The sequence below is a fragment of the Humulus lupulus genome, chromosome 4 (genome assembly GCF_963169125.1).
Source record: "Humulus lupulus chromosome 4, drHumLupu1.1, whole genome shotgun sequence".
In the NCBI taxonomy this organism is placed as follows: domain Eukaryota; kingdom Viridiplantae; phylum Streptophyta; class Magnoliopsida; order Rosales; family Cannabaceae; genus Humulus; species Humulus lupulus.
Genome location: NC_084796.1, coordinates 5,779,098 through 5,791,997, shown reverse-complemented (window position 1 = coordinate 5,791,997; position 12,900 = coordinate 5,779,098). Strand labels below are relative to the sequence as shown.

Here is a 12,900-nt window from a genome sequence, read left to right as displayed (position 1 = left end):
AAAAAACAACCCGTCAAGTAAAATAAAAATAAAAACACAAGAAAATGGAACAACTATAAATAAATGGATGGTAGTTAAACTTTTACCATTCTTGACGTCTCTTCAGGAAAAGGTATATCTTTTTTAGTTCTAAGCTTGTTTTGGTGGTATTTATCTGGTGGTGGTACAGTACAGCTATCCCAAGAAAGAGACAAGTCGTCCATTTAGTTTGACAAACCAACAACCAGTGGAAAGTGAATTGAGTTCAGGACAATCACTAGTGTAAATATTGAGACTTAAGTTGCTCACAAACAGAATAATATACACTATCATAGAATTTGACCTCAATTGAATTATTAAAACAAAATATTTGCCAAAAATAATATTTCGAACAAAATCTCTCAATCCATAAACCAAAACACAGTTGAGCAACAAAGGTGGGCTACCAATTATTAAGCGAGATTATCGACTAAAATGTCAACTGAAATTACACTTAAACAAATAAATAAATCCAAAATGGTTAAAGAGAGATGACACCAGAAGCAAAGTTGAACTCCATGAAAATACATAGCGCAACGCTCAGAATTAGGACCCATGTATGGAGACAATCACAAGAGCGAGTTGAATCCTAGTCCAATAGAAGCCACTGCAGATGGTATATGACAGAGTTGTTAACAGCAAATAGTTATAACCCCAGTAGATTACAATCAATGTAAAAATATATGTAATTATATCGTCATATTCTTTCAAAACCCATAAAACTGTACCTATTAACAGCAGACGTTGGTACTGCAAAATAAAAGAGCATAGCAAGTGGATTAAAAACACAGCCTATGTCAAATCTAGAAAAAGCATAGTACTTCATTTTAAGAGATGTAAAATAAAGAAATTAACATAAAAATTAACTTATACTATCCACTAAACGTAGTTTTGTCTCCCTTCTTTTCACAATTATATGAGATGCCTGTATATATGTGCTACACATTCAGAAATTTTTTAAGTTTCCGCATAAGAATACAATACGTAACTGGAATATGTTGCATCATTAGTACTTTAAGATATAGCAATATTATTACCTGAATGAACAGAGAAAAGATATCCATAATTGTAAAATTTGAAAAGATTCCATTATGTTGGGGATATAATGCCTGAAACAAAGAACGGAGACGCATTTCAAATTAGCTGCAACAAGAAATGTAGTCTATTTCCAGTAATTAGATACTAAAATTGGAGCAAACTAAGTTGCACATCACATCTCTTGGACAAGGATATCTCAGTACTAAAATCAGTTGGAAGTATGCAAGAATAGCATATTAATTGCAAAAGTCAATAACAATAATTAAAAACTTTTTTAATTCATATTATACATTCACAAAACTATAAACAGGGTGGAGCGGAAAAAGTAGTACCAGCTAGCGTGGAGAATTTTGCAGAAAATGAACTGAACAATCATCTTCCGCCTGGTCTTCGCTCAAGTAAGGATGTGATCGGATATCTAGTTTCGGGATATCAGCAACTATGTGCCAATCCTCCCCAGTCTCCCTCTGTAGTCGTGGTGTTAGTAAAGGACAACAGTTGATTGATAGAGAAAGAAGAGAACGAGGTGGTTTTGGCAAGAAAACAAGGTTGACGCAGAACAAAATTTCCAGCTTCTCAAGGGAGGTGAGGTGTTGAATGGCTTTTGAGTCTAAGGCCTCAAGGTTTTCGCAACTGCAAATGACAATTTCCTTTAAACTCGAAGGCAAACCCCCTTCTAGAAATATCTCCTGTCCTTGACATTCAGATATTCTTATAGTGTCAAGAGATGGAAATGCAGCATCCATCTGTTGGGCCCTTGGAAGTAAAGGTAGTAGTTGGTCACATTCATCGATGACAAGCTTTCTCAATGATGGAAGGTAATTAGGCAATGAAACTTTGAGTCTCGGACAGTCTTTCAATTCAAGTTCCTTGAGAAGAGGAAAAACTCCACCTTCAACTTCGCCTTCAATAAACAACCACTCTCGGAGCTCTGGCATCAATTCCAAATGCAAACTCTCCAAACATCTAAATGGTATTGTGCCAGAAATAGAATAGAACTCTGACCCTATCCTCAACACGCTTGCAAAATCCGAAATCATAAGGTGTTTGAGGGAGGGTAGCTGCCCCAAAGGCGGCAAGATGAAACAATGCTTACATTTATATAGACTCACAGTCACCATATTAGATAACAAATGGGATCCAAACCAATCTGGGAAAGTGGTACCTTTGTAGTTATGGATTTCAAGTTCCTTCAAATTTGCATGAGGTTCAAGTTGGCCAAGCACTTCTCTTTCTTTTTGCGATTTACTATAATCGGCTGCATGATTAATACCCCATCTCAATATCAACTTATTAACCGACTTCTTATTCTTTAACTCGGCCTCCAAAGCATCTTTAACATCTGCAACATTTTCTAGTCCAGAAATGCGAAGAGTCTCTGGTAGAATTTTCAACCTTTGTAGCTGCTTCATGCTAAACTTAGTCTTCTTATCCACACAAATATCACTTGACATTTTACCAATTTGTGGCCTCTCAATCAAGAAGGGGGGAGGGCAGAGATGTCTCAAGTTAATTAATTCCCCTATCCTCTTTGGCAATGTAGTAAGTCTAGTGCAACCTTCCAACAATAGTGTCTGCAAATTATACAAATTGCAAACTGTATCTGGCAACTCTTCAATTACAGTGAAAGACAAGTCCAGGTACCTTAAATGTTTTAGCATACCAATTGAATCAGGCAGCATCTTAATAGAAGATTCGCTTAAAGAAAATACTCTTAAACAACTTCCTACTGTAAGCAGCACATCATATGGGACTACGTTCCTCGTATAGCATTGTTGTAATGGCAATGCTAAAAAAGTACGCAAGCTCTTGACTCTAGACAAGCCTGTAAATTTGTGGGCAATATAATCTCCCTTCATATATGACAAATGGCGGGTCTTTTCTGAAAGGCCAATGAAATTATTATCGGGAGCCAAATTAAAACAACAATTATCTGATGCACGCATAGCTAAATCATGTACCAGGTCATGCATGTTAAAGAACGATTTTCCATTACTTGAATGTTGAAAAAATGACCTTAACATAAGATCCTGAAAGTATTCCTCTCCAACTTCCTCCATCTTTTTGCTCTGTTCATCAACTTGTAGAAAACCTTCTGCCATCCACAGCAAAATCAATTTTTCTCTATCAAATTCATAATCCTTGGGAAATATGGAGCAATACACAAAACATTGATTGAGATGTGCCGGTAAGTGACAATAGCTCAACCATAAAGCTGGAAGAACATATCCCCCTCGTTCATATGATTCCTCCCATATGGCACTATTAAGTATCTCTTCCCATTTTTTGGGATCCCGTTCTGCGTGCAATAATCTACCAACAAATTTTATTGCTAATGGAAAGCCTCGGCACTTTTTCACTATTTCCCTACCAATTACTTGGAGGACTTGGTAGTCATTGGGATCAACGTTCTCTCCAAAAACATATTTTGCAAATAATTGCCAAGAATCTTCATCCGACAACTCATTTAGGTAATAAATCTTCCCAGTGGCCATAACTGAGGCAACAACTTGGCTTCGTGTAGTCACAATAATTTTACTACCACTTGATCCAGATTCAAAACAACTTTTCAAAGCTGCCCACATAGCATCATTCTCGTTCCAAACATCATCAAGAACAAACAAAAATTTCTTCCCCTCCAATGCTTCATTCAATCTATATCGAAGAACGTCTAAGTTTTCGTAATCATATTTCTTAGAAGTGACGCCCTCAATAATCGCTTTCATTATTCTCAAAATATCAAACGGGACTGATACACAAATCCATACTTTCAGCTCAAAATGTTCTTTCACTTTATCATCATTATAAGCAAGTTGAGCAAGAGTGGTTTTGCCCATACCACCCATCCCGACAATCGGGATGACAGAAACCCTACTACCATCGTCAACATCGTCGTTTAGCAACAGATCGATAATGTTTTTTTGATAATCACCCCACTCATAAACATCAGACCGTTCTACTAAAGGAGCAGGTGGCCTTTGCCGAGGTTTGCTTCGAACACCTTCTCTCAGGCCAAGAACTTCTGTTCCAACAAGAAGATCATCTAGTTCAAGGAGGATCTTGGAGGCATCACGCAGTACGGTTTTATCAAATGTGGGCAAGAAACAGGACATGGATTTCAGTTGGTGAAATACCTGGCTTGCGGCGTTGCTGGATTGATCATCTTCAAGTTTGGATCGCAGAGCTTGATAGTCAATCCTATCCACCAAGTCATCGGCTTCAAAGATCAGATCTTGAACCTTGAAAAGCCACAGTCTGACCTCCTCGTTCATGAGTTTCTTCCCTTCAGCATCATTGAGCAGCTTATGAGCTGATGACAGGCTTGTGTTCAACTTGTCAAGCAGCTTGAGAATGGGTTTCTTTCCATGGAATAGTTGGAGTATGTCCTCGGAGCCCAATCGCTGCAGCAAACGCGGAATCGAACCAGAGGGCAAAGCATCACTAACCGAATCAGCAGCAGCCATAGTTGATGGAATTTGAAGTTGGTTTTGGAGACGAAGCAAGTATGGTGAAGGGAATGACGACGAAGAAAGTCAACATAGAAGGAGAACTGCAGGGTACTGTTCATTTTTCCGCTTTTTTTAAAAATGATTTCCCTACGTGGTTGTTATTTTTAAATATTATTTGTTTTCACTCGTCTTGACACGTGTAATATTTTCGTCTCATCCCGACCCTGGTTCGTAGTATGAAATCCCTCCTTCTAATTGAAATTGATTGTAACACTCTACAACTCTAGTAACCATACGAGAAATCGTTAAATTACAATTAATATCAATTTTAAATATAATTATTAACTATTTTGTCGAATATAACCATAGAAATTTATAAATAATTACCATTTTATATCTAAAAATATTTTATATTTTAAAATATAGTATAATTACTCAGATAAACAATTACTATTTTAATATTTACATAGATGTTTCCAAATAGGCTCTAAAAAATATCTATATAAATCAATCAAATTAAAGTGACATTTTAGTATTATTTTCTATTTTTTGTGTTTCAAAATTGTATTTTAAAAAATGAGAACATAAAATAGTTTTTGTAGTTTTTAAAAAATAATAAGTGTTTGGTTAATGTTTTTTTTTAAATAATTGTTTAGGTTTATTTTTTTTTAAAAATCTTAAATAAATATATTTATAAAGATAATTTTTTTTAAAAAGTTTGTAATACATAATGAGATAAAGTAATGTGAAAGAAAAAATAATGAAAATAAAGATGTAGAAAATAAGTAGAGAAATTTTGAGGAAGAAAAATTGAGAAGAAAAAAATTGATATAAGAAAAAAAAAATAAGAGAGAAAATGGCTAGATAAAAAAATGAGGAGAGAGAAAATGAGGTTAGTGATGAGAGATAAAATAATAAAATAATAAATGATGAGAGAGAATAATGAGATCAAAAGTGATGAAAGAGAAAGTGAGAAGAAATAAATTAATAAGAAAAAAAATGACATAACATAGTAATTAAAAAGGCTATCTAAGAAAAGAAAAGGTGACGAAGCTTTCAAAATAGGAAAAGGAAAAAGACTTAAATGAGAGAGTAGAAAATGATTGAGGGAAAAGGTTTAGGTTTATGGGGTTGATATGAAGTTGTTAATGAGATATTATTTGGATTAGTTTGTGGGTGGATATCCGATTGATTTTTGGAGCTTATGGCTGCGGCAATGGTGGTTACCGAAGCTGGTTTTATTCTTTGCTGGTGAATTTAGAGAGGAAAAAAAAAAGTGGAAGTGCATATTGTTAAGATATGTTTGATCATTGTAGTATAGTAAAAAAAACAAAAAATAACTCACAGAATTTCTTTTTATTAAAGAGTAGGTAACTATTTGGTACTATGTGTTTAGTATCTGTGTTTTTGTAAAATATCATTTTAGTACTTGTGTTTACAATAATACTCATTTGATATCTTGTATTTTGAAATCGTACATATTTGGTACAGTGTATTTTAAAATCATACATATTTAGTACCCTAAACTCAAATTTAATTAATAAAATTTTACAAATTTAATCAAACCGCTTTCAATTATATGAGTTCTAAATTCAAATTTACTTACTTATGACAGTTTCATATTGACAATTATATTTATTAAAACTGAGTCAATGGTATCAAATATGTATGATTTTAAAATACTGGTATCATATGAGCATTATTGAAGAAAAAAATACAAAATGATACTTTGCAAAAAAACAGAGTACCCCAGTGAGTAAATTCCTACATTAAATGAGCCATATGGAGAATGCACTAGTAAATTATACCAATCAAAACTAAATTAACTGGTGTTAGACACCATTGGTACCATACAGCAATGCTCTTAATAATATGATAATTCATCTGCCGCTACATGATGTCAAGATTACACTCTTATGGGAAGAAAAAAATCACACAGCTCCTATGAAATTAACATCACTGAGAAATCCGTAAAATCCTTCAGCTACATTCCCAGAATTCTCTTTTTAACCATCATAACAAACTAACTGAAAGTAACAATCATTTGCAATAAGGAAGCTTCCAAATCAGGAATCATATACATTATTGATTTGTGTACCTGAACAAGAGATCAAGTGCAAGTGGATAAATCTCCCCCATAAAGTTGTAAACTAATTGCTTTTTATGGGATAGCGTGGAACTATCATATTCTCCCCTTCCATTAAAATTTAAGGCTCAGTGTCAGTGATGATCAGGGGAGTTAGCTATAATTGGCTTCAAACTATGGTGTGCCAGCATCATGAATCCCTGAAGCGAATTGTGATGGTTGTTCAAGTCTTTGATTGTTGTGGCCACTATGCTGAATTACAATGACAAGAAAAATCATGAACTTTTATTAAAAGGTTATACGTATGCAATGTGTGCCTTGATGGTTTCAAAGAATAAAACCTCAGGAAGAGTATTATCAAATACGGAAATTATACGAGTTTCAAAAAGAATAATGGCTACATGTGATGACAGACACTACTAGTGAGTGATGTTCATATTAAAATCACAAACAAGGCGATAACGCTTTCTTTTATTCAACAATATATAAAGGGACTAAATATAGTTAATTACCTTCTCGAATGTTGGATGGAACATGCTCATATTGTCTGGGTATAATCTGACGAGCCAAAACAAAGAACCAGATTTTGAATTAAGTACGAACTCATCAGTCACAATGAAAATTAAGAAATATGTGGTCTCTACAGTAGAGAAACAATAGCTAAATATTTATTGCAAGTTTCTCAATGTTTTGATTCATTGGTTTAAATATTTTTGTATTAGAAATTTGTGGAGCCTAATAATTTTCTGACAACACCATTACATTACTCAGAAGAAACAAACGGATTGACCCTACGTGTCATTGTAAAATTTGAAACATAAGAAAGATGAATGTGGAAGATTTGGTAGAGTGAAGAGAATTACAAAGAGTAAGAGAGATGGTGTGAGAGAATCTCTCCTTAAAATTCAATACAACTTACACCAGGCTGGGCTATTTATATTGGGAAATTTGATTAATCATACTTACATTAGCTTGATAATTAAAATTTGAACCAAAGTTAACCACCATATGATATCAATGCTCATCTTTCATTTAATACCAAAAATACCCCTCTCATAACACCTTTCCTCTCTATTCTCCCTCTTCCTCTCTACCTCTCTTCACCATACATTCTCTCTCACTCTCTCTTCACCATACGTTTTACACACAAGATTTTTATACTAAAATCTTGCAAGAAAGATACACATTCGGACATTGTGGATTGTTTGAGGAGAAACACCAAGCTTTGTGTTATTTTTGCTCATAGTGAAGATATTAAATGGGTAAGTGATTTTCTTTGATTCTTGTTGTTGTTGGTTGCTTTTATGATTCATAATGCTGTTTATATGTTGGATCTATAGTTTGTTGGTATTTTTTGCTGTTTTTTTGGGTGAAAATCGTGTTATGTGAAAATCTGCGTTTTCTTGGGTTCCCTGAGTTTTTTTCTAAATGCCCGATAGTGTCCGATAGAGACCCGATACAGGCACGATAGTTGTTGAGTTTCAAGGTTAGGGATGAAGGTCCGATGGCAACCCGATGGTTGCCCGATAGTTTGGTTACCCGATGGTTATAAGGGTACGATGGCTACCCGATGGTTGCCCCGATTATTATTTTAAATCTACACATCCTTTTAAGTACGATAATGGATCGATAGTAGTCCGATATATGCCCGATAGTTATTATTAAGTTACTGCTGACCTAATAGTACGATAGTACTCGATGTTACCCGATACTTGCCCGATATTAGTGTTTTAAGTGATCAAAAAACATAAATAAAACTTTGCCCGATACCGCCCGATATAGCCCGATACTGGTACGATTCCCAAACATTTGAACTAAATTTCGACATTTTGTTGCCATTTATTGATTTTTTTTCTTTGTACATGATAGGGTCAACTTTGTTCGCGTACTTAATGTATAATGGTGTTTGGGAGCGTGAAGGTAGAGATTGGGTTTTTAATGGAGCTGAAAATTTAACGTTCGAGTTGGAGAAGGACATAACTTACTCACAACTTGTTGAACTTCTGTACTCAGAGCTGGAGGTTGACAAAGTGCAGTATGACCTGAAATTAGAAGTGAATTATAAGTACATGAAAGGGTTAATGTATCGGCCTGAACTTATAAGGAATGACAAGGGTGTAAGCTTATATTTGTCAATGCTTTTGAAGAAGCCAGATGAATTTGTTCCCCTTTTTGTGACTTTGGTGGAGAAGAATATCATTGTTGATCGTAATCCTCCACCAAGTACTGTTAAGGATACTCGTAGTGAGGTTGGGACTTATGTTCCAGAAACAAATCCGGAGGTGCTGGTAGCCACTGCTATACCTGAATCAAACCCTTTCATACCAACAGTTGACCATGTAGCACAGATGCCATTTCATGATGATTTTCCTGATTGTCCTGACCCTGAAAATGATTTTGAGGGCAATGACGACCAAGAAACAGAGGTCCGTTCTCAAGCTTTGAGCCTGAGTCCACTGTCGTACCAAATACCGAGGCAAACAACATGTAGAAGTAGACCCCGTAGAGAAGATCGCCAAACACCTGGTACTAGTAGTAGTCGTCCAGACGGAACAAATGATGCTAGAGAATTTAGTGATTCACTCTCTTCTTCGACATATTATAGTAAATTCAAAGCTCAGATGTTTACAAGAGAAGACATTGAGGATAATAGTCACTATATATCTATGGGTGGCACATCGGGCGGGGAGATTCATTTAGGAAAGTTTTTCAGAGACAAGGAACATTTAAAAAAGGTTGCTGGCTTGTTTGCAATGAAGAAGGGATTCGACTTTATAGTTAAGAAGTCTGGTACTGATGTTTGGTATATTACATGCAAGGATCCTGATTGTGGGTGGAGGTTAAGAGGGAAGAAGAAGCAGCTTTCTAACATATTCGAGGTGACAGCATTTGAAAATGTACACACATGTTCCCTCGATGTTCGAAAAAAAGATAACCGTCAAGCATCACCTTTGGTAGTTGCCGAACTGATCAAGGATAAATTCTCAGTTAACGGTTCAGATTATTTAGCCTCCAAAATAAGAGAAGATATGAAGAATTCTTTCGGGATCGAAATGAGTTATGAGAAGGCTTGGAGATGCAGAGAGAAAGCACTCCACATAGTTAGGGGTACGCCTGAAGCTTCATATTCGAAGTTACCTGGGTACTTGCACATGCTGCGGTTGAACAATCCCGATTCCATTACTGATTTCAAGGTAGACGAGGGTCGCTTCAAGTATTGCTTTTTTTCTCTGGGTGCTTGTAGGCGGGGATTCAAGTTTTGTCGACCTGTTATATGTATTGATGGGTCCTTCTTGAAAACTAGGTATGGTGGCCAAATGTTGTGTGCCGTGGCATTGGATTCAGACAGCCACATATTTCCGATTGCTTTCGCAATGGTTGACAGTGAGAACCACGACTCTTGGACCTATTTCATGAGGAAGTTGAAACAAGCGATTGGTGATGTTGAGAACTTAGCATTCGTATCGGATAGGCATCAAAGCATTGTTCATGCTTTGGAACTTGTCTTCCCTGATGCACCCCATGGCGCATGCTACCACCACATTATTATGAACGTGGCTAGCAAGTTCAAGACTGATTGCTTCATGGATCATATTTACAGTTGTGCATACTCGTATAAGAAGACAGATTTTGAAAGAGAATTTGAAAAGATAAAAGCAATGGATGTTCGAGTTGCACTATATCTTGAGGGCATTGGATTTGAAAAATGGGTTCGTGCGTACTTTCCAGGGGACCGTTACAATGTAATGACAAGTAATTGGGCTGAAAGTTTCAACAGCAAAACTAAGGACGCAAGAGCCTTCCCGATCACTGCTTTTGTTGAATTCATCAGGTTTACTATTCAAACATGGTTTGCTACTCGAAAGGAAAACGCTGAAAAGTGTAGCACGACTCTATCACCAGTTATGGAGGGGGACTTGTCATGTCAATTTGAGAAATCTCGGTTCTTAAGCGTCGACAGAGCTGGACCTTATACATTTAATGTCCACCCCGGAGGAACAGTTCAGAGCGGTGGTATAGTTGATTTGGAGGCACGACAATGCAGTTGCGGCCTATTCCAAATCATGAAGATTCCTTGTCCACATGCATGTGCTGCTGCTCAAGAACGAAATATTAGCATGTACGCATTGTGCTCTCAATATTACACAAGAGAGAGTTGGAAGAGCACATATGAGGGGACAATTATGCCAGTTGGTGATGAGGATGATTGGGAATTTCCTGAAGACATTAAGGACATCCAAGTTGGAGTACCGATTGAGAAGAAACCTGTAGGCCGACCGAAGAAGCAAAAGGTCGGACGAATTAGGAAAAATCGATATCCTTCTAATGGAGACAAGGTTGTGATACAACGATGTTGTAGCAAGTGTGGTGGTAAAGGGCACAACAAAGCGTCTTGCAAGTACCGAGGTTAACTTGTTTTGTTTGTATTCTAGTTGACCTATTATGTTTTATTTCTGCTTGAACTAGTAATATTTGTTATGTGCTGGATTTTGCAGGTTTTTTTCTGTTTTTTTCTCCATTATGAAACTCTTAAATATGTAATAATCCAGTGTTGGTTCGATAGTGCACGATGCCGGTACGACAATGCACGATATTGTTTGTTGTAGGATTATTTAAATGTATCTTACAATATGGTACGACGTTGCTCGATGTAGTACGATAGTTAATGTACGACATTAGGGTACGATAATGTACGATATTGGTCCGATAATGGTACGATGGTATGGTTTCAGGACTGTTCGTGAAATTTGTGAGGCAAGTGAGGGTACGATAGAGTACGATAGTGATCGATGATAGTACGATGCAAAGATTAAGCACATTAAAATGTAGTAATTACAAAAAGAGCAATCAAAAAAATTATACAATTCAAAAAAATTAAGACCGTTCAACATAAGTTTTGGTAGAATAAGTCTACACACCACCTTTGCCTAAAAAGTTTCATATTATTGTCAGTTACATTATCAAATGGTAGTTGTAGAAGCTTATGTTCAATATGCCCAATTACGTAACATCCGCAATCGCCACTGCATTAGAAAATAAACAATAATTTAATAAAGTTTTGTAATTAAGAAATAATAATTAATATGTGATATTTAATAAAGTTCACCTGGATTTTGTTTGCGGTACGAATTCACGTGGAATGAGTTTCCAATCGAAGGGTCTGACCTGACTCTCTGATGCTGTCAACTGAGGCGCGAGTATAACGTCATGGTTCTCAAATAAACCGGACTGTCGCAAGACCGACGGGAAAATGGTACACCAGTCAACCATCAAGCTGATCAAATCGTTTTCGGAAATTGATCCAATACTGGAGTCAAAGATGTTGAGCATCCACCCATTCAGGTCTGCCTCTACAGCTACCCAATGCATTTGGTCTTTCAAGAAGAGGGCAAAATAAATGAACTCCTTGTTCTGCCAACTCGGTAAGAACTGGACTGCATCACCCCTAACCAGGTCCAATATACTGTCATCCCAACTAAATCTAGAGTAGTCAGAACCTGGAAAAGCGTCCCACCGACCCTTCAATGATTCGGGAAAAATTGTAGGCATAACAACACATTTCTGAGGGTACACGTTAGGATAAAATTCTAGACGCCTCCTCATGAGATGGAATGCTGCATCTAAATGCTACATTAAAGGAAAATTAAGTCAGTAACCACAATATCGTACCAAAATAAACAAACAAAAAACTATCAGACATGAATATAGTAACTATCGTACCCCAATCGTACCATTATCGTACCCCAATCGTACATGAATATAGTAACAATAAAACCTTCTATCGTACCAATATCGTGTTAATGTCGTACCATCATCGTACCTTTATGGCAAAAACTAGTATTATACACTATCGTACCCACTAGCGTCCCACTGTCGTACCATCATCGTACATTATCGTACTACCATCGTACCTAAATTGTCCCACTACAAATTCTAAAATTATGATGGTAATAGTAACTACTTAACAAATTATATCGTACCACTATCGTGCTAATGTCGTACCACCATCGTACCATTGACATATAAACAGTTTATAATTTGACACTTATAATTATCGTACTACATTCGTACCATATCGTACCCATATCGTACCACTATATATAGAAACATTTAAATAAATTTTCAACATTATTTAATTATGAAGTTATAGAAAACTTACAGAGTCAGAAAGCCATGTCCTCGGAGTATGCAGTTTCAGGAACCAAGCAGCATCGTGTGTCCCTGAGAAGCATTCCCTCGGATATTTATTCCCAATGGTGCCAAGCAACCACTTGTGAAAGGTCATAAGTAATTTACCATCAACAACCC

The 12,900-nt window shown here is 36.2% G+C and overlaps 2 protein-coding genes across 3 annotated transcripts; both read right to left on the bottom strand.

Annotated features, from left to right (window-relative positions):
- Positions 1-413: 413 nt before the first annotated feature.
- On the bottom strand, positions 414-3,935 carry LOC133828792 (putative disease resistance RPP13-like protein 1). 2 transcript variants are annotated; one of them, XM_062258892.1, is made up of 3 exons: positions 1,389-3,935; positions 1,056-1,127; positions 414-768 (listed from the first exon to the last, which is right to left on the bottom strand). In XM_062258892.1, exon 1 carries the CDS (start codon positions 3,900-3,902, stop codon positions 1,392-1,394), a length of 2,511 nt encoding a protein of 836 aa, XP_062114876.1. In that variant the 5' UTR covers positions 3,903-3,935; the 3' UTR covers positions 414-768; positions 1,056-1,127; positions 1,389-1,391. The 2 variants fall into 2 exon arrangements, with proteins under 2 accessions (XP_062114876.1, XP_062114877.1); XM_062258893.1 differs by having other exon boundaries at positions 414-625.
- A 6,629-nt stretch (positions 3,936-10,564) lies between these two features.
- On the bottom strand, positions 10,565-12,255 carry LOC133829803 (uncharacterized). The gene is made up of 2 exons (XM_062259598.1): positions 11,699-12,255; positions 10,565-11,615 (listed from the first exon to the last, which is right to left on the bottom strand). Exons 1-2 carry the CDS (start codon positions 12,193-12,195, stop codon positions 11,477-11,479), a joined length of 636 nt encoding a protein of 211 aa, XP_062115582.1. The 5' UTR covers positions 12,196-12,255; the 3' UTR covers positions 10,565-11,476.
- Between the last annotated feature and the right edge of the window lie 645 nt (positions 12,256-12,900).

Excerpts from the sequence above, each read along its gene's own strand:
- LOC133829803 (XM_062259598.1), bottom strand. The coding sequence starts at position 12,195 with ATGAGGAGGCGTCTAGAATTTTATCCTAACGTGTACCCTCAGAAATGT. Across the intron at positions 11,616-11,698 it reads GTACCGCAAACAAAATCCAG|TGGCGATTGCGGATGTTACG; the intron begins GTGAACTTTATT and ends TTTCTAATGCAG.
- LOC133828792 (XM_062258892.1), bottom strand. The coding sequence starts at position 3,902 with ATGGGTGGTATGGGCAAAACCACTCTTGCTCAACTTGCTTATAATGAT.